General features: G+C 46.0%; 1 protein-coding gene across 1 annotated transcript in view; it reads right to left on the minus strand.

Annotated features, from left to right (window-relative positions):
* Positions 1–20,095: 20,095 nt before the first annotated feature.
* Positions 20,096–23,151, minus strand: part of emc2 (ER membrane protein complex subunit 2) — a 35,361-nt gene continuing 32,305 nt past the window's right edge. The window contains exon 11 of the mRNA XM_056443853.1: positions 20,096–20,745. Within this exon, the coding sequence (XP_056299828.1) occupies positions 20,659–20,745 (87 nt within the window). The 3' untranslated portion in view covers positions 20,096–20,658. The remainder of the gene's footprint in view (positions 20,746–23,151) is intronic.

Genomic DNA, 23,151 nt, shown 5'->3' on the forward strand with positions numbered 1-23,151 from the left:
AAGGCCTCCTCTATAAATCCTCAAGTGTTGAGGGCAAGACGTAAAAGTCGAAGCTACAGGAATGACTAAATGTATAAAACATCAGAGTTTCGAGGGAGTCTCCATCCAGCACTTGCCAGATAATTAAACTAAAGTACTTCTGGTGTTATGCAGGCAATATAAAAAAAGACAGTAAAAACGTATGAGTGGTAAATTATAATCACTTAGAGGACACAGTGTGCAACAGTGCCGGGTGGATATGATCAGGATTATTTCCCCGTCAATGAAACTTTACACAAATCACAGCTTGGAATTCCCCTCAACCCATCCAGTTGTAAAGTGATCTGTTATTTCCTTATTTACAATTGCTAACGTTGAATAGTGCAAACTAACAGTTATTTACCCTATTGATTCATTTCAGCTCTTAAAATCGATATTGAAATTAAAAAGGTGCAAGGATTCACACATGTCACTGTACAGAGGAGTATTCTGCTTTACTTAATCTATACTATCTTTGAATCAAATAACATCTCGATGTTCTTCATGTATCCTGGTACAAGACACATTTCTCAAAATCCTCCAATATTATGTAATGCATGTAATTACTCGGATAGTAAACTGTCAACTTAAATACACGCGTAATATCATGTTTTATTTGAACATGATTTCTGCTCCAGCAGACGAGTCTACTCATTCTGCATGTTTCAATTTCAATGACGATGATAATGCAAAAAAAACACAATAGCTAGAATGCAGTTTGTTTCTCTACAACTTATAGAAGCTTCACACTTTGCATCAAAGATGCTTAAATTAATACAGAACAGTGATGGTGCTTTACATTTAATTCTCCACATAGCTAACTGGTTTACATGTAACCATACACACCATGACATTTATCATAAATTTTTAATAAATCACCAGCATGGAGTAACCAACTTCTGTCATGGTTTTATGTTGTACTGATAACTCTCAATTCACTTTAATATTGGAAACTCCACATTTTACCTCATCATTAACACAGAGAAAACAACAACAAAAGGTATCGTAGCTAAAAGTTAAATCCTAAATTCGAAGACTGCAAATCCAGCTACAATAAAGAGAAAATACCAGGTCATCAAACACTCGCTAGTGTTGCAAGCTAGGATACATTAGCATGCACAAATAAGTGGATCTTTCTTACAAATAAAAACGTAACATGCTTTTCTCAAATAGTTGTTTGTTACTTTATTCATTTTCAGTGTAGTTTATTGCTCTATTAAAGTTAATGTTCGTTAAAAACTCAGGTTTATTCATCCTATGCATTTGTTTCTACTTTGGTGGAAAATGTGACAAAGAGCAGATCCTAGTCTTTTTATTCTCTGTATGCAGTGACAGCACTTCCTACATCGGTGTTCCAGCCAGAGATGTGAATTATTGGTCCAGACTGGTCATCACTTGTGTTCCGATTGTCCTAAAACTCAGGATTTCAGGCCTTCCTGTTCCCCCCATCTCAGTCAATGGCTTTTTCAAATGGCTTTTTGGGCGAGATGCCTGAAATAATGTCTGTGGTTACCCCGAGCTGAAGAGATATTAATGTGTTGTTCTACGATACAGACTGTGTCAATAGGTTTTAAGTGTCTTGAAAAAGGTGGCTGCTGAAATTAAATCATGCGACCATAGAGTAGTTTATTAATTGCCCGACGTCAGCTTTTTACAGGGTTCATCATGGATCACCGTGACTTTTCCATGACTTTAAACCAAATTTCCATGACCAACGTTTTGTGAAATCTCGGTGTTTACATGAAAGTGAGAAAATTTAGTATTTAGAGAGAATTGCAAAGCGTACAGTATACCTTAAATGCCACAAATGAATGAGACAATAGTTTGATTAAACTTTTTTTATTTCTTTTTATTTTGCATTTTCCACAAACGGATTAGTCCTTGACATCGAGAAAAAAAAGAAGAACAAAATTAATTATATATCTACATATATATATATCTACATCTACATATATATATATATCTACATATATATACTGTATATATATATCTACAACAAAATAAAATCAGCACACATCCAAATCCATCCACATACACACCTGCCCAACATTCCCACCAACCCCTCCCACATGTTTATACTTATACATCTACCCTCCAAGAGTAGGACCCAATGAGGAGGGAGGGAAGGACCAAACAATCAAAACTAAATACAACCAAATAATAAGCATTAAATTCATTGTACATTGTATTTAATGATTACAAGTTTAATCAAACTATTGTCCCTTACGTGAAAATCTATCCGACTGTAAATAGTGGTTCAGGTTTTTTCAAATAGAATGACATCGGCCCTTTGCTTCAACACGTTGGAAGTGAAGGACAAAGTGTCCCAACGTGCAGAGATATAAGCGTTTGCTTTCGGCACAAGCTACCGGGGAACATTCGTTGAAATAGCAGGATGGCATCCTCAGACTGACATCCATCCGACAGGTTTCGAGGTTCCTGAGGAGCTGGGCGGAGGACGAGGTTGGGATGCTGCATGAGTACGGCAGGGGAGAGGAAGCTCCCGACGAGACAGATCCCTTTCCGGATTTAGGATGCGTTCCGGGGCTGAGTGAGGTCTCGGGACCACTGTTCAGAGAAGCTGAGCGCAAGCGATTGAACTTCAACATGCTAAAAGAGAAAAAGTATCCATGCAACATGTGTGAAAGTGCTTAATAAAAGCAAGCTGGACCAGAGAGCCGACACGATGTAGAGGCAGAAGCTGAGCTTGTAATCGGTGTGAACCCATGTTGGAGGGTTCTGTACCCATAATGTTCCCATAAAGAAGAGAACCGGGGATCTACAGTGGAGAATCCTACACGGGGCCATTGCTGTTAACACTTTTATTTCTGTCATTTATCCCAGTCAACAAACACTGTCCATTCTGTGAAGAGGTAGAAACTGTGTCCCACTGTTTTTATTTCTGTGGCAGGCTCTGTAACCTTTTTAATTCACTGCGAGATGTCTTTAAAGGGTTTGGGGAGACCTGGTGCAGGACCACTTTGATCTTGGGAGTCAACTATGGGAAGGCGAAGGCCTCCAAGTGGAAGCTGCTGAACCACCTGGTTGGAGACGCTAAACTGTCGGTGTATACAAGCAGGAAGAACAGGGTGGAGGACAGAGCAGGGCAGGAGGCTCTTCCCATCTTCATCTGCCGCGTCAGAGACAGAATGTGGGTCGATTTTAAGTTTTTTAGCAGCATGAACAACATGCAAGTTTTCTGCAAAAAGTGGCGCTACAACAAGGTAGTCTGTCTGTTGTGTGGCTGAAGGAGAGCTTGTGTGGAATGCTCCTTTTTAATGCAAAGTGAGGAGCAACTGTTTAATTGTGTTTGCAATGACTATGATATTGACACAATCTATGGTCAAATCACATAATTTGAGAAGGACTCTCTAAACAATGCCAGCTAAAATATCAGTCAACAGCTGCAATGGTAAACACCCACAAGAGGAATAAAGCCTAAAATACCTTTTTCCACAAATGTATCCAAAATATACTGTATATATGGGTTTTTTTTATGTAAAAGCTGCAGTATCATCATATTTCCTTATTTCAGTTAGACTTCAACTGCACATCAAAATGTGTGCGCGATGCATTTGATACGTTTCTAAATGTGCCGAGTTTATGACCTTGGTGCTGCGTCATCTGCAAGAAAGTCTGCATAAGGAAAAGCAATTTTGCATAGGGAAAAGCAAACGCACAACTTATACCGATGCGAGTCGGAAAATGAAGATTTCATTGATGTCATTGAAGGATGACTCATCCAACAGGGAAGCCAGCAGAGCAAAACATATCGGTGTCTTACATCCAGTAAGTGGTGCATCATCTGATTTGATGCGATTTAAGCAAGTGCCTCCCCTTGAGAAGGCATTATACTAATGTCTTGTATACTAACAATGAACTAATGGTAGTTTGAAGCTGATCAAAAGCCAGCTGAAAGTAGACGTTCTGAGGTCAGGTTGAAAATAAAGTAAACCCAAAAGGATGTTAACTTATGGTTATCATTATGTATACAAAAAGGATTTGGCCTCATACAAGTACACAGAATAACAACAAAAGCATCCTCGGGGTTTTTAGAGTCCACGGTTACATCTGTATAAAATCACTTCCATCTCTGTGAGCATACTGTATGTGCGACCTCAAACTTATTAATTTCCTAAATTCTAGCCTGGTCGGCTCGCTCTTCTCGCCCCAAAACCATGTATCCGTCTCGTGTTGTGAGGGCGATGCATCTTGCTTTTTAACAGCATATAACACCTGCTGCTGCTTCAGGTGAAAGTAACTCAAAGTTAACACGCACACATGTGGAATTTAGCCCGATGGTGGGCTGGAAAGACGATCCTCTGAGAAGAGTGGCTAACTCGGAACGGAAGCCCTGCTGTGACCAATATATAACCCGGCATGAGTCATCCTGCCAAGACCCCACAGATATGATGACCCTCTAGACTGCATCAGTTTACATATTTGCGCTCTGATCTTCTTCAGATGTTGCTCGTCTCCCTCAGGGACAGCCAGAGGGCAGAGCGAGGGCGGAGAACAGGAAAGGGGGGAACAGAAACCAGGACAATCAGTCCTCTCCCGAACGCCATGGGTGTTACATTTTATATACTGCTTCCTGAACCAATGCCACCGATTTGATTTGTCTAAGGAAGGCATACACTTCATCGCTGCCTTTTTACTCAGCGACTTTGAATTATTTGATAGGGCGTGTGTGCCTATGAAAGGTTGGACTTTCGTCATGGCATGACGACGAACAATCAGGAAGACTGAAGTAAGTATGATCAATCGGGGTCTGATACATGGCACCATCTCGCTGCTCCCCACAGCCGTTACTACAACAAATGTTGCCGTTTGCCCGCGCCAGAAATTATTCAGAACCACATTTTTTGTTATTTCTTCCGTCCACACCAGTGTGGCTGAAGTAAAACCCACAGGGGTGATGAGAATAGTCTGGCTAACCCTTACCTCAAAGAAAAGCCCCCAGCAGGTGCCAGAAGCGCCGCAAACAGACCACATGAAGGGAACAGGGGCTGTTGAAAGTAAACAAATTAGCCGTTGGCTTTTTATGTTGCCCTTAGGTTTGTGGGATTTCATTAGAGTTGGATCAACCACAGTTAAAACCCCTCCTGAATGCAACAACATTTGAAGGGATAACTTCTGGGCCTCTCCAGAACAAGTGCATACCCCACTGCTCTTCCAGATCTGTGGCGATTCCGGGTTGAAAAGAGTCAGTTGCAGACACGAGGTAAGATTCCAAACGACTAGGTCGATACTGAAAAGCAAGTGGTCCGAACACAGCCAGGGAACAGGGAGAACAAGGCAGTTGAGTAGACTAATTGGGGGTAGGGGTGGATCATCAAGAAGGCAGGAAACACACAAAGGCAGAGAGTAAAACAGAAATGACAGATGAGTGGACCTACAAAACCAAACTGATCAAATAAAAGCAGGCAAGGAGACAGACCCAGACCGGTGATTGTGTGCTTCCATCGACATCAAACCAAGGAGCTGGTTATCCGAGAGGCCCGAAAACGTAGGAACGACCTCAAGTACAAAGACACTCCGGGACGAATCTACGAGGACGACTGCCCCGAGGTTCTGGAACAGCGAGCAACCAACCGCGACATCATGGCTGAGCTGTACAACTTGGGCCTGCGACCAGCTCGGCTATACCCGGCAAGACTTCTAATCACGGACAGAGAGGATAATAAGAGCCGTTTCTACTTTTCGTATGTGGTGTAAGAAAGGCCTAGGTAGTATTAAAGACTTTTATAAGGAGGGGGACTTTATGGATTTCGCAGGGCTGTCATCTAAATTCGATCTGCCTAAATCAGACTTTAGACACCTCATTAAGACTGAATATTCCTATTTTCCGAACCACCCCCCCTGGATCTCTGACTACTTGTCCTGTGAGAAAGGGCTCCATTTCAACGATATATGGCTCCATGAACTCTCTTAACCCAGACATCTCGTCTAAAACAGGCCTGGGAGAAAGAAATTGGTAAACTCATATCTGATGGGTTCGCATTCTTGACGTGTCCCACTCCTCAATCCGTGCGAGACACGGACTGTTGCAATGCAAGTGTGGTTTGTGTTCATTACACAAATGCCCGTCAGGCTTAAATCTGAATATGAACAACAGCTGCAATAGGTGTAAACAGTCACCTGCCGACAATACCTATATGTTTTGGTCGTGCTCAAATTTAAAAGATCAAATATTCGATCCCAAACCCATCTCAGCACTATTTGGAATCCAACCACCGGAAATACACAATCTGCCATCAAAAGGACGACACATCCTGGCCTTTACAACACCGTTAGCTAGACGCCTCGTACTATTTAAGTGGAAACATGCTCTCCCGCCCACACTTTACAGTTGGTTAAAAGAGATCCTTAATCAAATATGACTCAAAAAGATCAGATTTACACTCGGAGATTCCAGTGAATCCTTTGAAGAAACCTGGAAACCTTTTATTAACTATTTAAACAAAGCTGCAATTTAATTTTATTTGGTTTGGTAGTTATGTTTGCATATTTTCACGTCTTAATAATTTAAATGTACTTTAAGTTACTGTCATCATTTGCAATCTGATAATGGGCTATACAAAATAAACGGAATCTTTGTATACAGTGAGTCAGTTACACAACATCCAAGCAACCAACAACTGAATAATGTTCTGTATAACTTCTTGGGGGTGGTATTACTCTTCATTCCTGTATGCGTTTGCAAAATCGATAAAAAAGATTTCAACAAAAAATGGCATTGCTATCAAGTATTTACATTATTTGAAATAGTTATTCTTTGCTCCATAAAGCTACCGTAACTTTTAGTCTCATAATGCCAAGCCTTCGGCTGTTTTGCTCCGTATGTTTACTTTTTCACCTTATTAATTCATTCAAGATCAGAAAGAATTCCCTGGCATTTACAACTGGAAATATCTTGGATCTTTTTCCCGAATGTTCAGCCAACGGTCTCAAAATTCAAGACTACAAACAATGATGAAAAACATTTCTCTCCTGATTTTCAATAGCAGCCAAGTCATTTTCAGTATTAGTTACAGTGGGATCTGACATTAAAAAACCGTAAATTAAGGTGCATGATTCATCTGCCCTGTGCCATGACTGTAGCCTATGTGTATAAAACTGTTTAAATCTGTTAAATGAATGAATCCTGCTGGATGCTATACAATGCATACAGCGCCGTCGGTGTACATTTTCAATTCCCATTTCTCTCCTCCATGCAAAACAGTCAGAGAAAGTACAAAGGATGGGATGAAATAACATTTGCATTTTATTCAAAAGCAAATTCCTGGTTGTGCTCATCAGGAGACTGTTGGAGGAATCGTCTTCTGTAGTCTCTGAATGCTAGAGACTCAAATGCAAGATGTCACACATCGAGATGTGAACAAAAAGTATTTCCTAGAAGAGTTCCGGTACACGGGGAATAGTCCAAAAACAGGCAAATGAATCCAAAAATACGAGGATCTGAGTATAGTTAAATGAATATTGGTCCAAAAAAATACTTGGAAAAAAGAAAAGCACAAGGAACTGACTGCTGGACGCTCACTGAAACGGGTAAGATGAACTGCCACCGACAAGAGGGGGGCAGCAGACGACACAATGAAAGAAGGGCGATAACGAGGGACAGGTGAAACCAATCAGGACCAAACAAAAAGGCGAGAAAACACACAGACAGGAAGTGAAATCAAGTAGGACACACAAGGAGATTATCTTCCCAAATAAAACAGGCAACAAACTCCAAACAAATCCTAGATAAAGACAGACATGTCCAAAATGTTGTCCACACATTCACGCTTCCAAGACAATGACGTTGGGGTTCCCCTGACATTTTCCCTAGCACCATGCAGAGGTTAGCATTTAGCGCAAAGCACTGCTGTTCCTGATTATAGCCTCAGTGACCACTGGACCCCTCAGGCCCTGAACCCTCAGGGACCTACTGACTTCTCCTGGTCAGTGGTGTAAATATGAATTTGGACAGCACTTTGTTGCAACATATCACGTGACCATTACTTCATAAAAAGAAAATTGTGTACAACTACAGGTATTTATGTTATACTTTTTATTCCCTGATTTGCTTTCTCCAGATTAGACACCTCATTAATACTGAATATCCACACTTTCCTAACCACCCCCTTCGATCTACTTGAAAGTGTCAATTTTCTTTATTCTATTAATTGAAAAAGCACAGATGGAGTGACAAAAAGTTATTTCAATAAAAAGTCAGCATAGAGCCATAGACCATTTTTTTGGGGGGCGGTGGGGCGTGAACATTTTTCTTCAAAGTGGGGCGTGACAAAAAAAAGTTTGAGAACCACTGCCTTCGACAAAGTGGACACCTAATGCTGACTTCGGACAGGGTTCATAAAGGGCTCAACATGTCCGCCACAGAGCCCTCAAACACCCAACGAATTGACAGTGGGACAGAACTAAACCAGAACCAGTTAGCGGGGGCGCGCCTCACAGTCTGGAGGGTGAAGATTGGGATTGGGCCATACTTTCCGCAGGGATGGTCACCCAGACATGACTTTGGATCTTATATCCTCAAGATTTTATTGTCAAGGCTGCTCAAAATTATCCTTATTCTCTGCACATCGGCTTGGTTAGAAAATGTTGGATGTGCCCGAACAGGCAAAAACCTGCGGCAAGAGACGTGTCCGATGATATATACGATTTCAGTTTTCATCTGCATGTTAAATAGCAAAGTATAGTCTGATGGACTGAACTGTCCGTCTGCAATTGGCTGGTCTTTAACGTCAACTGACAGGTTTTGGTTATTCTTACAACATGGACCTAGACTCACACCACTGGGTCTATGCTTATCCAGCTTGTATGTTTGTACAGTTATTAGCGAGAGGACAGTCTGTCTGAAGGACCACCGTGATCACACTGTGTTCTGTGCGTGAGCGACATGCCTGCCAAGTCTTTGTAACAAAACTTCTTTTTTGTTGAAGAAACAGAACACTGAAAGAAAATATCTGTATCCAAAGGGTGTGTATGAGGTTAATGGAGCTGCGTCATGCATTAAAAAGGGGGAACAAAATATAGCCAGAACACCAAGCTCATATGGTCAAAAATCATAACTGTGTTGAGTCTCAGAAATATCAAATGTTTTTCTAAGAACATATGAATACAATATCCTCCGGGTTGGTGCTGATTCAAAGTGGCATGTGAACAGAGCAACGGCATTTCCATAAGCATTGAGCCGTGAGATGTATCGAAGCCGTCGAATTGATTCCTCCGTGTGGTCAGGAAAGTGCATCTGAAACCTTCTCATGCGCACCAAACATGCCTATACATGGCGCATTATAGTTTCAAAACACCAATCCCCAACAGTATATCATCTTTTCAAACAGTAAATACATCTTTGTTTATTCCAACCATTGTTGAGTGCGCTGTCGAATAAAATACCCACACATTTGGATGAACTAAGGCAGCGATCAAAGGATGGGTCTGAGCTGCTTTCAGCACATTGTCTGTTTGAGTTTACATACATTCATATTCAAAGGCCCGAAAACAACAAAAAAGTGGCTTGGCATTCACCGATGTAGCGTTGAGAGGTGGTCGATGGCTTCACAAAAGCAACTTTATCGTGTGCCGTTAAAAGCTAAATAAAGACTTGATCTTTTCGGTTGCTTGGTATTTGCACATCTATCAACCCTCCACAGTCCATTGTTTACTATGCAAACATTATGCAAATTAAATAGTTACGGTTCAAGAAGCACATGTCCTGACTGTATAACCCGACCTGACCCGAGATCAACACTCAGTGCGTTTACATGATGGTATAATTCGAATCTTGCTTTAGTTGGACTATGCTCTCTTTTGGGGGATCTGCTCTTATCCCAATATACATGGCAGTGAGTAATTCGAATCATTGGCCGAAAGCATGTCATATCCGATACGATAGGTGGCGCTGTTTTCATTACAACTCGTGGTGATACAGCCATTTCCGCTTGACCTCTTCACCACTCCCAACAACAACCAACAACAACATCAACATTTCGAGAAAGAACCATGAACTTTAGTATGTTCAACTCCTTCAATACATTAAGCATAAATTCTGTCTGCTCTTCGGTCCAGAAATGTGTGGTGGCTCTTGTGTTCTCCAGAGCGTTGTTTGTTTTCTCCCGGCAGTGACAACTTATCGTCTCTTTCGACTTCCGGGTCACGACATGGGAGGGAGGGGGGAGGAGGGCGGCGGGATCTCAAGCATGCGCAAAGACGCAAAGTCCAGTTCCTAATCCAATTCACCGTTACATGCCGCGATCGATAGTCGAATTATCAACCGGATCGGATCGAGTTATCCAGGGGTGTTCATCGGATCGTAGTCGGACCGCACATAGTCGAACAAAGGTGTTTACATGAAACGGATCATTCGATTTCAGTCCGACTAAGCCAGTTATTCGAATGCATGTAAACACGGTCACTGAAACGTGCAGTGGGACATGAATGAGTGAAAATGTCTTCTTACATAAGTGAATGTATTTTAAATATTCAAATCCGTCCATTGTCGCGGTATTTATTAAGCGAACACACAGATTACGTGACACATTTCTGCATCAGTCAGTCCGTCGTGGGCCAAGATTTCCCAGAATTTGAAAAAGGTGCCGACGAGCATCGCTGCTGGACTTCCGCTTGATTTCAATGTGTGAGAATTCAAATATGGTGTGAAGTGCGTCACTCCCAGCCCACTGGCTCCGTTTCAAAACAGACTTTATTTGTGACGTTACCCAGAACGCGAGCTTCTCGGCACAACTGTCGAACGTGGAGATGATTAAATACTCCAAAGGAATGCAGTACGGACTCCTCTGAAGAACATGTAGGTACATGTAGAGTTTAGCAAAGCATCCCAATTTCCGAGACGTGACGAGAAGAATGCCAAATAATAAGAAGATCATCATTGTCACACTCGCGGTACGTACTGTATATTACTGAACGCTGCAACTGCTACCACTACCTTGCGCTTTTTGGCTCGCACTAAAAATAACACTCCCGGCGGCTCGGCTTGTCATTCTTTGCCCTCTCCACTTCGGCATCCATATAAAGCTCTGGCTTACCACTTGACTGGCTGATGATGAGTGACAGCATCCCTGATTCCCAGAATCCAGAGACGGCCGGGGAGGAGACGGGAGGCTGGGCCGAGGTGCCAGCGAGCTGGATCAGGGCATGTGTTCTGGATGATTTGGTGCATGCTGGCCCGGGCGGCCACGAACAAATCACTGCTGCTCTGCCTCTCGATGATGGACTATTTGCTTTATTTATTTCCCCGTTAACGGACGAGAAACAGTCGATCCGAACCCCAGAGGAAGACTTGCTAATATTTAACCCCTTTATGGCTCTCAACTGGACTGCATGACATCAGCAGTAGCAGTGGGGATAAGTAATGAGATGCTGTGAGTTATTTATTCAGATGAAATGTATCTTAAGAGCCATCCCTTGGCCTGTCTGTTTGAATAAGGACGCCGTGTGCGTCTCATTCATCTCCGGGGACTCGCCCCGAAGATTAAAAAGCCCTTTGAATACACAATTAAGAAAGTTTAAGTCAACCCTGCTCTCACTCTTTCCCCCTGCACCAATGAAGCTCAACCTTCTCTCACAAGAAAAAGCTCTGGCAACATGTCAAACTCGGCTTTTCAAATGAACATGAAGCACAAGCCAAGCCTATGCTACCATCTGTACTGATTATAATTCAGAGAAGGAAAGCACTTCTTCTTTTTTCCGGGTTCAAACATGCCCACAAAGCATTCAGGTGGACTCGCCGACTTGATAACGCTCCAACAATGCATCAGAACAAAAATAAGAACCATAAGGGTGTTGACGCACGAGGGCAAAACAGAAATGCTCGCAGTCGAGGAATTTAATAGTTTGGGTTTTTTAATCCCATCGCTGAGACTTCCAGGAGGAAGGGGGAAAAAAACATCCAAATTTGGGCTGCGAGGAAACCGGACCGGTCTCCATCTGGGGCTGAATCGTAGCCTCCGCAACAAAACAAATTTGCATCGGGGATTATTTTCCGACAAAAGGAGGAGACTCATCTTGCAGAAACTTTCCAGAGGTATAAACGGCGCAATTATTGACAACCAGCCACCGCCACGGTAACCTACACCCTGCTGACGAGCCGGCTCCGTTCAGCGGGCGATGGACGGACACAGATCTACACAAGCGTTGCTGTGCGGTACACAGACGCCTTAATGTGAGCAGGCAGCGGCAATTTAGATTATTGAGCTGGACCCGAGTGTCTCAGTCGCTAATGAGAAGGTAAACTTTATTGGACTTTATTGGAAATGTAATAGCTTAAAGGAGAATCTGATCTCCTCTTTCTGTTTGCCGTTGGTGAGCCTTTGGATGTGCAACTATATCCAGACTGGTGTCGTCAAGTAATTCTACCTAAAGCCTGCGTGATGATACGATTTAATGACTGCCTCGAATCGGTTTACTGTCGTTCAGGAGTGGAAGAAGTACTCCGATCAATTACTTCAATAGAAGGAGCCTACTAACACAACGATGTAAAAATAAGTCAAAGTCATGCGTTCAAAATCAAATAGAAATACAATTTGTGATTAGCAAAAATTTGTAAAATTAAGGAACTTTCAGAAACAGATAATCCGATAATTGCACCTCCTTCAAGGTCGATCAGGTGAGCACAGGTCGTTAGTGCCGGTACTCGTCTTTCAGCTTCTCTTTTTCTTCAGTAATATTTCTTTCAGGGAAAAACACCTGCACAGGGTTATGCAATCGGTAACGGGAAAGTTCCAGACTCGACAGCTAAACAATGAGCTGAAACTCGCTCCTTAAAAGCGGAAAACTGTCCCGAGGTGATAATTCTCCGTGGATTAGTCATCGCATTGTTTTCACCGTGTGATTTGACGCATTGTTAAGATATTGATTGTAGTCTTCTAAATGGCCATGTGACCCGTGTCAGCATCAGTGTGTTTGATGTCTGCCTCCATGACGCACATCTTCATTCCCCCCCGTGTGCTGCTTCTGATGAATAATTAAGAATGGACAAGGCGGATCACTGCCATGTATCGATTGTAATGCGTAATGCTTTTTTTTTTTTTTGCCAAGCAGTCTGCGATGTGGAACGTGTTTACGGATAGCTGCAACAAGACGGACTGTCGGGATCCTCCAGGCAACACCTCGACGCAAGGAGCTTTTTTTTCACGTGAAAGATTCCCACTTTGACCCGAGAGGAGTATGTGGGGAAATTAGAGTATATGGTTTGGCTCTCTGGGTAGAACGAAAGAAAAACCCGGAAACTTTAGCCAACACTAATAGTGGGGCGGGGGCGGTCACAGGGGCCGACCGCAATTTAGATGATCAACTGCGTCATTCAGCAAAGAACGATTTATGGGATAATTTACACTTCTCGTAGACTGAAAAAAAACAACAACGTTGGACTGACGCCTGCGACTTCAAATGCGATCGCTCAAAAACAGGTTTTACCAAGTATAATTAGTGGCTCCATGGATATCTGTGTTTCAGTGGTCCCGAAATGCATAATCGAGAGCTTTTGCTGTCCCCGGCCCAGATGAACCGAACGGCCATTAAAACGATGCCACATAAGTGATGGATTTGTAGGCCTATGCTTGTTATCCTCTGGCGTTGACTTGAGGACCCACTAATAAACTTATTTTATTTTTCTGTTTTTCGAGTCGTCTTATTTTCTATACATCATTTAAAGCTCTCTCTCTCTCTCTGAGTGTTTCTGTTTCTTACCACCGCCTCCCAATTAGCATTTATTAATAAATCCCTATACCTAGAAGTGGTGGCGGAAACCGGCTCCGGGATTTACATGGGTGGGAACTGTATGAATAGGAAATTCTGTTTGGTTCACACAAACCCAAGTAGATGTCTGAGAAATGTTCCAGCGAACTGGAGAAGCACTTTGTCGCTGTGGACCCGATCTGTCCGAGGTCCAACTCTCCAATGAGGAGTCTACGCTGTCTGGGAGATAGAGACTGAGTGGAACCCATCACTATTACCTTGGCTGTTTGTGGTCATCAGCCTGCAATATTCCTCTCCCCACAAGCAGATGGTAGCATCGCTACCCTGCCAAGTTTACACAGTGTGTGTGTGTGCGCGTGTGACACGAGTATCTAATGTGTGTGTGTGTACGTGGCAATAAGGCTGGGGGAAGTCCCGGTGCTGTGGAAGACATCGTGCCTGGTCCCTGTCCCAAAGAAGTCAACACCATCTGGCCTCAACGACTACCGACCGGTCGCCCTCACCTCCCATGTGATGAAGGTGCTGGAGAGGCTGGTCTTGGCCCACCTCCGGCCGCAGGTGAAATCGTCGTTGGACCCTCTGCAATTTGCTTACCGGCCTCATGTGGGAGTGGACGACGCCATCATCTACCTGCTGCAACGAGCTCAGTCGCACCTGGATGGAACCGGTGTCTCTGTGAGAGTCACTTTCTTTGACTTCTCCAGTGCATTTAACACCATCCAGCCACTGCTGCTGAGTGAGAAGCTGCGGTGGTCGGTGTGGACGCGTCCACCATCTCCTGGATCACTGACTACCTCACAGGCAGACCACAGTTTGTCAGAATGGGCGTGTGCTGTCTGGAGCGGTGGTCAGTGATGTTGAGCCCCACAGGAACTGTTCTGTCTCCTTCCTCTTCACCCTGTACACCAGTGACTTCCAGTACAACACGGAGTCATGCCATCTGCAGAAGTACTCTGATGACTCTGCAGTGGTCGGGTGTATTAGGGATGGACGGGAGGAGGAGTACAGGGCAGTGGTGAGCGACTTTGTAAAGTGGTCTGATGAGAATCACCTGCGGCTGAACGTGGCCAAGACCAGAGAGATGGTGGTGGACTTCAGGAGGAAGGCGACAGCTCCTACACCTCTGAGTGTCCTGGGAGTGGACGTGGACATGGTGGAGGAGTACAAGTACCTGGGCGTCTCCATCGACAGCCGACTGAACTGGAAGGCCAACATCAACGCTGTGTACAAGAAGGGGATGAGTCGACTCTTTTTCCTGAGAAAGCTTGATCCTTCAACGTGTGCAGCAAGATGCTGGAGTTATTCTACCAGTCGGTTGTGGCCAGTGTGCTGCACTTTGCCATTGTCTGCTGGGGAGCAGCATCGAGCCGGTGACACCAGCCGTCTTAACAAACTGGTTAGGAAGGCTGGCTCCATCATCGGCTGCCAGCTGGAGCACCTGGAACAGGTGGTGGAGAGGAGGCCGTTGAAGAAACTTGTGTCCATATTGGACAACCCGGACCACCCTCTCCACCACCTCCTACAGGGACAGAGGAGTACTTTCTCCAGACGTCTCCTCACGCTCCGCTGCCACAAGGACAGATACAGGAGAACATTCCTGCCGACGGCTATGAGGCTCTACAACAGTTCACCTCTTGCCAGATCACCCTAACCCTTCTTATATTTTGTGTTTTGTTTTTTTATTCTTGTGTGTTGCTGCTACTGACTCGACAAATTTCCCCTTGGGGATTAATAAAGTATATATCTATCTATCTATCTATCTATAATCGGGATCTATGGTAAAAGAAAGGCTACTTGAAAACCACCCTCCTCCCTCATCTTCAGCAGGAGGGCGCATCCTGGACGTCTTTTTTTTGATTGGCTGATAAGTGGCTCCTCGCAGCAGAACTCCAGGGGAGCGCTTGATTCCTTCACGGTGAGGGCAGCGCGGCCAGCTCATGTTGGCGCGCTGCGGCACATTAAAACATTAAATAGCCGAGTTTTTTTCAGCGTGAGAAATACGATGTGTGGCGGGAGTGCGTGACGTAAGACTGAAATGCGTTAGTGTGCGTGACACTTGAGAGCCCTGTACAACACGCTCGGCTACTCCAGCCGTCACATATGCCTCGTGGGGTCAAAAGTAACCTTCAGAAATAGTGACGCGGGCATATGAATGTGCCTGAAATGAAAATGGTAGCCGATAGTAAAAGCCTCTGAAGACTGCAGGCAGCAGCCTCCCCGAGTCATGCTCTCTCCCGCCGACGGTACGGTGCGCGCGTCGCTTTAAATCGAGCGGCGGAAGTGTTCACGCGGCGTCGGAGACGCAACGCGGGGGGAATACGCGTCCCATTGTTCCCCGTCGGAACGAGGTCTGGCGCCGTGCCTTGGTACTCCTCTTGACTCCGGCGCCGAGAGCAAAAAAAAATTGTGTTTACCATTCCTGGATGGTATCATGTGAGTGTACACAGAGGAGATGTCTCGGTGCGTATGGGATGAATACAAAGAAAAGGACGCGTTACAGCTTGTATGCACTCATCAACCCATGTAAATCGTTGTCTGTACAGCCCCCCCCCCACCCCCCCACGTATACTCCCTGGCTCCGTTGCATCCCTCTGCGGTCGCCATTAACGTTCACCCAGGAAGCTCAATCAGGAGCCAATTCTGGTTTTCCCTCCTTTTTATCGTGTAATTAAGGCCCGAGGCCTTGTGTGGGGGACGCCGGTGCATTCTGGCTGAGGAGACGGCCCCGATGAGCGGGTGGGGGGGTGTGTGTGTGTGTGGGGGGGGGGGGGGGTTGCGGTTTGGGAAGCCCGGGTTTGGAAAGAACAACCCTCTGATGGAGCCAGCGACTTGCCCTCTCTCTCTGATTTGACACATGCCCTCTTCCTCTGGAAGAAGATGGCGGCCGTCTTGGAGCCTCCCGGTCGAAAAAAGGTTTGCGAGTACAAGCGTCGCCTGCAGCCAATAGTTTTAATTCCACAGCCACCCCCCCCAAAAAGAAAAGCTCTTCGTGCCGTTGAAATTACCGTTGTCTCACCCACATGCACGCACAAACTCGAGCTGACACCGAAAACATGCCTGCACATTGTCTGCACATTCATAATCACACTTTCGTAAACCACACTCTCTCCCCCAAAACACACACACACACACTCTCCTTCAAACACAAACACACACACCCCTCAGGGATGGTCTCTCGCCTTGAGAGGAAATCATTCTCCAAGCGTCGATGCCCTTGGAGAAAATTTAAAAAATGAAGTTTGCATTGCTGGTACGATTGTGTTGGGGGGGGGGGGATAGTACAGAATCAACAAGTAGATATTGTGAAACGACCACACACACACAAACACATGATGACCTTACTGCTTCATATGCAATGACGGCATTGCATTAGGAAATATCTCCACACACACACACACACACATATCAATATGTCGTGAAGCAGTAGCAATGCTCCCTCTTCATGGATGAATGAGAAGAGATCAACTTCCAGCACACCCCCCCCCCCCCACACCACACCCAAAGCAAATCATTTGCATCATGAAATACATTGTTTGATGAATGCGTACCTGTGCAAAGAACTTCTCCACAGGAGTTAATTTGACTTGATAAGTCAAGCAAATCTACCCAAATACACCAGAATGGCTCGATGTTTATTCGTGATGAGGTACGCGGGTTAATATTCAATATTCGATGGGAACAGATCAAATGCTGGGAAGCACGTCAAGAGTTACGGAAGTTATCTCCTCTAACGTCAGGTGTCATCCGACTGATCCGTCCTCGCCGGGCCCAACCCCGCATCTCCAGTCCCAGAAAGGAGAAGAAAAGAGGGAGGAAGGGAGGGAGGGAGGGTCGGTCCGCCCCTGCTTGTAGCCAAAACACTATTTCACCACCGGGCCCTCGGACAGGGCAGGATTTATCGCTGCTCGCCTCATCCATCTGCAGCGCGCCCAGCCTGCTCGGCCCGAAACGGACAGAGATGGATGAGCTTGAGCCCTGCCCTCCCTTTGCCCTCCCTCCCTCCTCACCTTGGGAAACTTTCCCCTCGCTCGGGTCCTCTGCGCGTCATGGAGCAGACCCCCCCCCCCACCTACTCCACCCTCCGTCCTGCCGCCCTCCACGTTCTTGCTCCTTCGCAGTTTACCCGTTGCCACCCCATCCTCTCCCACCTCCACTTTGATCTTCCGAAGACCCTCCTTGATCTGCTTCAATTATCACCACATCCTTCATCTGCCTCTCTCCCCCCCTCCCCCCCCCCCCCGTCGATCATGTTCTGCCCTCTCCCCGGTGTAAACTCATCATCCCTGAGCTCATCCTGCTCCGCTAGCCTGGGCCGCCGAGGACAAGCAAACCCTTCTCCTGGGGAGCTAATCTCAGAGGGAATCTGGGATTACGGGCGAATCACACACACACACACACACTCAACTGAGCCCGGCATCTTATCTGGGGGGTTTGAGGGTTCTCCGGCTGGGCCGTCCAGATTTGGGCCACGACGAGATGCCCGGAAGATCTGAGCGACTGGGAAGAGGAGCGAGAGCCCGCGAGGCTCCTCGACTCTACGAGGCGGCCGTGTTTTTGAATCGCACATCTGCGCGCGAGGAAAATATTCACCCGAATTCATGACCGACGAACGATGCATTTCACTTTCCATTTTTCCTCGAGCCAATCAAGAAGCTGCAGAGCCGGATGATTAATGCGTGACGGTGGTCGGCTCCTTCCAGGTGCACGCCGTCACTCACTGCAGCCGAAAGAGTTCTGCATCCAGACTACAGATGGCACTGTTGCCTCAGAATGGTTGGCACGGCATACGTCTTATGACACCTCGTCAAACTGATTGGTAACCTTTGACCCCCCCCCCCCCACACACACACACGCACTTCTACAAGTTCATAAATGACCTATACGGCATTCTTCACACACACACACACACACACACACTTCGATGGCATTCTTCACACACACACAACATAGCTTCAAATCTAAACGGCCTTCAGCTGTGACTCTTCAAACGGAGCTCCGCAGCCTTTTCCCTGTAGAAATAACTCTGATCAGTTTATGCTCAAGCGGCCCCCGGCCTTCATCGGTTCCGCCAGGATTGGCGAGTCAAATCAAACGCAGACGCAGCCGTCCGCCGACCGAGACGAAGAGGGAGAGAATTAAAAAACTGGAGCCCTCTCCGCGTTTGTGTGTGACTACTCCATTTAAACACCGTCCAAGAAATTACTTTTTTTTTTTTTTTAATCGAGCATAAACTCAACACTTGAGTTTTCCAGCAGCCCGAGACGGAAATTACGAGACAATTGCCACGACTTAAACAAAAGAAAGGGATGGAGCCGCTGACCGTGCACGGCTGAGCGACGGCTGAAGATTCTCGCGCCGAGCCAGAGGAGCGAACAGCGGCGCTGCCGTCTCGCAGCACCGACATGTCTTTCCTCCCGTCACGACGGATTCACCAATGATTCACGGGTTTTGTTTTTGGGGCCTTTCCAACTTGTGGCGCGCAAATTTACTGGCAGAGTTTTCCCGCGGCTCCCTAAACTGAAATGACAGAGGTGTTCCTCGGCACGCTGAAGTTGCCTCGGCTGCTGTCCGAGGTAATTGAAAGGCAGCATTTTGCAGCTGGAATCACTGAGAGAGAGAGAGAGAGCGAGAGCAAAAGAGAGCGAGAGCAATAGAGAGTGAGAGCAATAGAGACGGAGAGAGCGAGAGAGTGACAGAGAGAGCTAGAGAGACAGAGAGAGCAAAAGAGAGCGAGAGCAAGAGACAGAGAGAGCGAGATAGTGACAGAGAGCTAGAGACAGAGAGAGCAAAAGAGAGCGAGAGCAAGAGACAGAGAGAGCGAGATAGTGACAGAGAGAGCTAGAGAGACAGAGAGAGCAAAAGAGAGCGAGAGCAAGAGACAGAGAGAGCGAGATAGTGACAGAGAGCTAGAGACAGAGAGAGCAAAAGAGAGCGAGAGCAATAGAGACGGAGAGAGCGAGATAGTGACAGAGAGAGCTAGAGACAGAGAGAGCAAAAGAGAGCGAGAGCAAGAGACAGAGAGAGCGAGAGCGCAAGAGAGAGCGCTAGAGAGACAGCGCAAAAGAGAGCGAGAGCAATAGAGACGGAGAGAGCGAGATAGTGACAGAGACAGAGCAAAAGAGAGCGAGAGCAATAGAGACAGAGAGAGCGAGATAGTGACAGAGACAGAGCAAAAGAGAGCGAGAGCAATAGAGACAGAGAGAGCTAGAGAGAGAGAGAGCTAGAGAGAAAGACAGACAGACAGAGAGAGCTAGAGAGAAAGACAGACAGACAGAGATAGCGAGAGAAAGACACAGAGACGTGACCAAAGAGAAAGAAACTCTGCTGCTCCGAACACCTTTGAGGAAACATGTTATTGGTATCAGTTCTACTTTTATTAAGACATTTTGATAGATTAAACAAAGCAACACATATTAGATCACGGTTTCATTGACAGACACAGAAACAGAAAAGGACCTCAGTGCAGACAGGTGGGGTCTCCACAGTGTCGTTATAAATAGCTCTTACTGTACAGCTCTTCTTTCCTCCGTGTGGATGTGCTGATTAGTGACGGGGTTAGAGATGGCTCAGTACGGGATGAGGATGGACGTAATAAACCGGTTCCGTGGGAAAAACTAAAGTTACAGCTGGGTTAACACTAAGAATAACTCAATTAAATCGGGAGTACTTGGAATTTGCTGTTGTGTGCTGGATCCAGATGGGCGGGGCACGCTTTGCACTCGAGTGAAACAACAAATGTCTTCCATTGTCCGCGTCGAGTTCAATCTATTCCAAACTTGAAAAGGAAGAAACGAGGGCAATAAAAAATGTTTAAAAAAAAAAAATCAGTTGAGAGATCTGGTTCCGGTCACATTTGAGCTGCCGTGTCTCCCAGTGTGGGAACAGGAGGGAGGGGGCGGAGCCAGACGAGGGCATCTAGGACATGGTGATCTGCATGGACTCCAGCATCTCCTCCACCGCCTTCATGGAGCACTTGCTCTCCTTGGTGCCGCGGCCGGCCAGCTGCACGGAGGAGAAGGAAGGTGAAAGGCAAGAGGGACGGACACACACACACACACACACACAGACAGAGAGAGAGAGAGAGAGAGAGAGGGGAGGGGCGAGAAGAGAACATTCGCTCATTAGGTCTCTCTGCCAAACAGCACTTAAACACAGCATCAGAGGCCGTGATAATCTCATCCAACACACACACACACACACACACACACGTTTGCAAAGCCAGTAAAACAAAAAAATTTAAAAAAGGGACAATATAGCTCAACAGAGGAGACCAAGGTCTTTAGCGTTGGTAAACAGGCTCTGCAAAGTCACGCGATGCCACTGATCGTCTGGTTTTCTTCCTCAACTGTAAGTAAGTTCCATTTTGGATATGTGTGTGTGTGTGTGTGCACCCCGAAGCAGGATGCCCACATGATTAGTCCACTTCCATGGCCTCTAGTACGTAGCGATCTAATTTCTGAACTGTGTCTGCGGGGTTTCGCAGGAAGTGCCGCCATTCATGATCCACAACCACGTCCAGGGCTACTCACGCTGCGGCCCAATTAAAACGGAGCAACGGGCGAGGCGTCCCCGCGAAAAGAAATGCCAAAGAGGGACAACTTCCTTGGCCGTGGGGCAGGCGACCAGGGTAATGATAATAATGATGGGTCGGTCCGATCGCCCTCGCTTCGCCCACATTTAGAGATTAGACACGACGAGATCGTTCTAAAAATAAAATGTGTTTACAGACCGTTCTCGGAGCTAAACGCCATCATCGGCGTGGCAACGTGATCATGATCACCACGGTAACGGTATGCCCCTCGGCGGTAATGACAGCACGGTGGTGGCTGGGGGTAATGCCATTAGCGTGGCAGGTGTTTGGGTACAAACCAAAAGAAAAGGTTATCCCGATGATAATGGCGACAGATGAAAAATCAGGGGATCGTTAACGGCGTCACGATTCGTCCCGGGGGGGGGGGGGGGGCGTCTCCATCAAAATGTGAAAGGTGTCCTTTCAATTAAATCATTGTGAAAACGCCGCTATTACCCAGAGTCAAAAGGCAGGCGGCGGAGACGAGCGCCTCCCCGCGCATCCTCCACGGCGAGCGAGGAGCGCCGTATGTTTCATTAGTTCGACCTTCCCCTCTGCGAACAAACAGGAAGCGAGCGCAGCCCGAATCGAAGCCCGGGCTGCATCTCCATGGCTGGCGCTTGTCGTTCCCCCCCCTCCCCCCCCTTCCTACTTTTGCCAAACTCCATCTCAGTCCGACGGAGCCGTTGCCCAAAGGTGTGCACTTGGCTACGCAATTTCCCAGTGTGACTCATCCTTCTCGATTTAGTGTGTGTGTGTGTGTGTGTGTGTGTGTGTGTGTGTGTGTGTGTGTGTGTGTGTGTGTGTGTGTGTGTGTGTGTGTGTGTGTGTGTGTGTGTGTGTGTGTGTGTGTGTGTGTGTGTGTGTGTGTGTGTGTGTGTAGGTGGATATGGTATGTCCGGACTTTACACCTGAATACACACCAGCGATAGCCGGACTTATTGGTATTAGCCGGACCATGCAAACTGTCTAACTAACATAACCCTCTCTTTTTCGTGCAAAGTCCATTTTAACCACCTGACCTAGTTTTTGTGTATCCCAGTGTGTAGAGCAGCGACATCTATCGGCGTGAGGATGCTGGTGCAGTTTGATGTGACAATTTCTTCCTTGTGATTGGCTGTTTTTTCAAGGACCAGGTGCGTGGACCTTTAAACAGACAGGCAGAGAGCATGCACCGATGAAGGATGAAGGATTAAACACCACCAGGTAAGCTTTTATATGTGTAAGTATAAAACGGAGCTAGCTACAGGTGATTCGCAGACTGGAGTAGATGAGAACGTGTCATTTATATGTGTAAATATAAACAGGTGATTAGGTTAAGCGAGTAGATGAGGTCATTTATACTAGCTCCAGGTGGTGAAGACTGAAGGAGATCAGTGTGAGGTGAGCTATGCTGACAGTCGATTCACGTGGTGGTTTAGCTCGTGTTATCTCGTGCTTTATCATTGTCACAACGTTAGCTTGCTAGTGAACATACTAGATACAAGGTAAAGGTTGGCGTTAGCATGCCATTGTAGCTTACATCACACATCTCCTCACCAGTCTTGACTGAATCACCTGCAGCTTGCTCCCTGAGCTGCTAGCACTAAGCTAATGTTGATGGTATGTTTACTCTGGGCCTGCAGAGAGGATGATTAGCAGTCCATGTTGGAAGAAACAAACAAAGGTTAATCTTAGATAGTCTAAAGATATTCTTAATATGTAAATCTGTGAAGCAGTGTCAAATAAAAATGTGAATGGAGCAGTTATTCATTTTCTTATTTTATCCAAGTTTATTACTAGTTTAAATGGCTATAGAATATGTTCTGATCATGCATGTTCTATAAATGAAGATATGC

Source organism: Pseudoliparis swirei, chromosome 22, assembly GCF_029220125.1.
Source record: "Pseudoliparis swirei isolate HS2019 ecotype Mariana Trench chromosome 22, NWPU_hadal_v1, whole genome shotgun sequence".
In the NCBI taxonomy this organism is placed as follows: domain Eukaryota; kingdom Metazoa; phylum Chordata; class Actinopteri; order Perciformes; family Liparidae; genus Pseudoliparis; species Pseudoliparis swirei.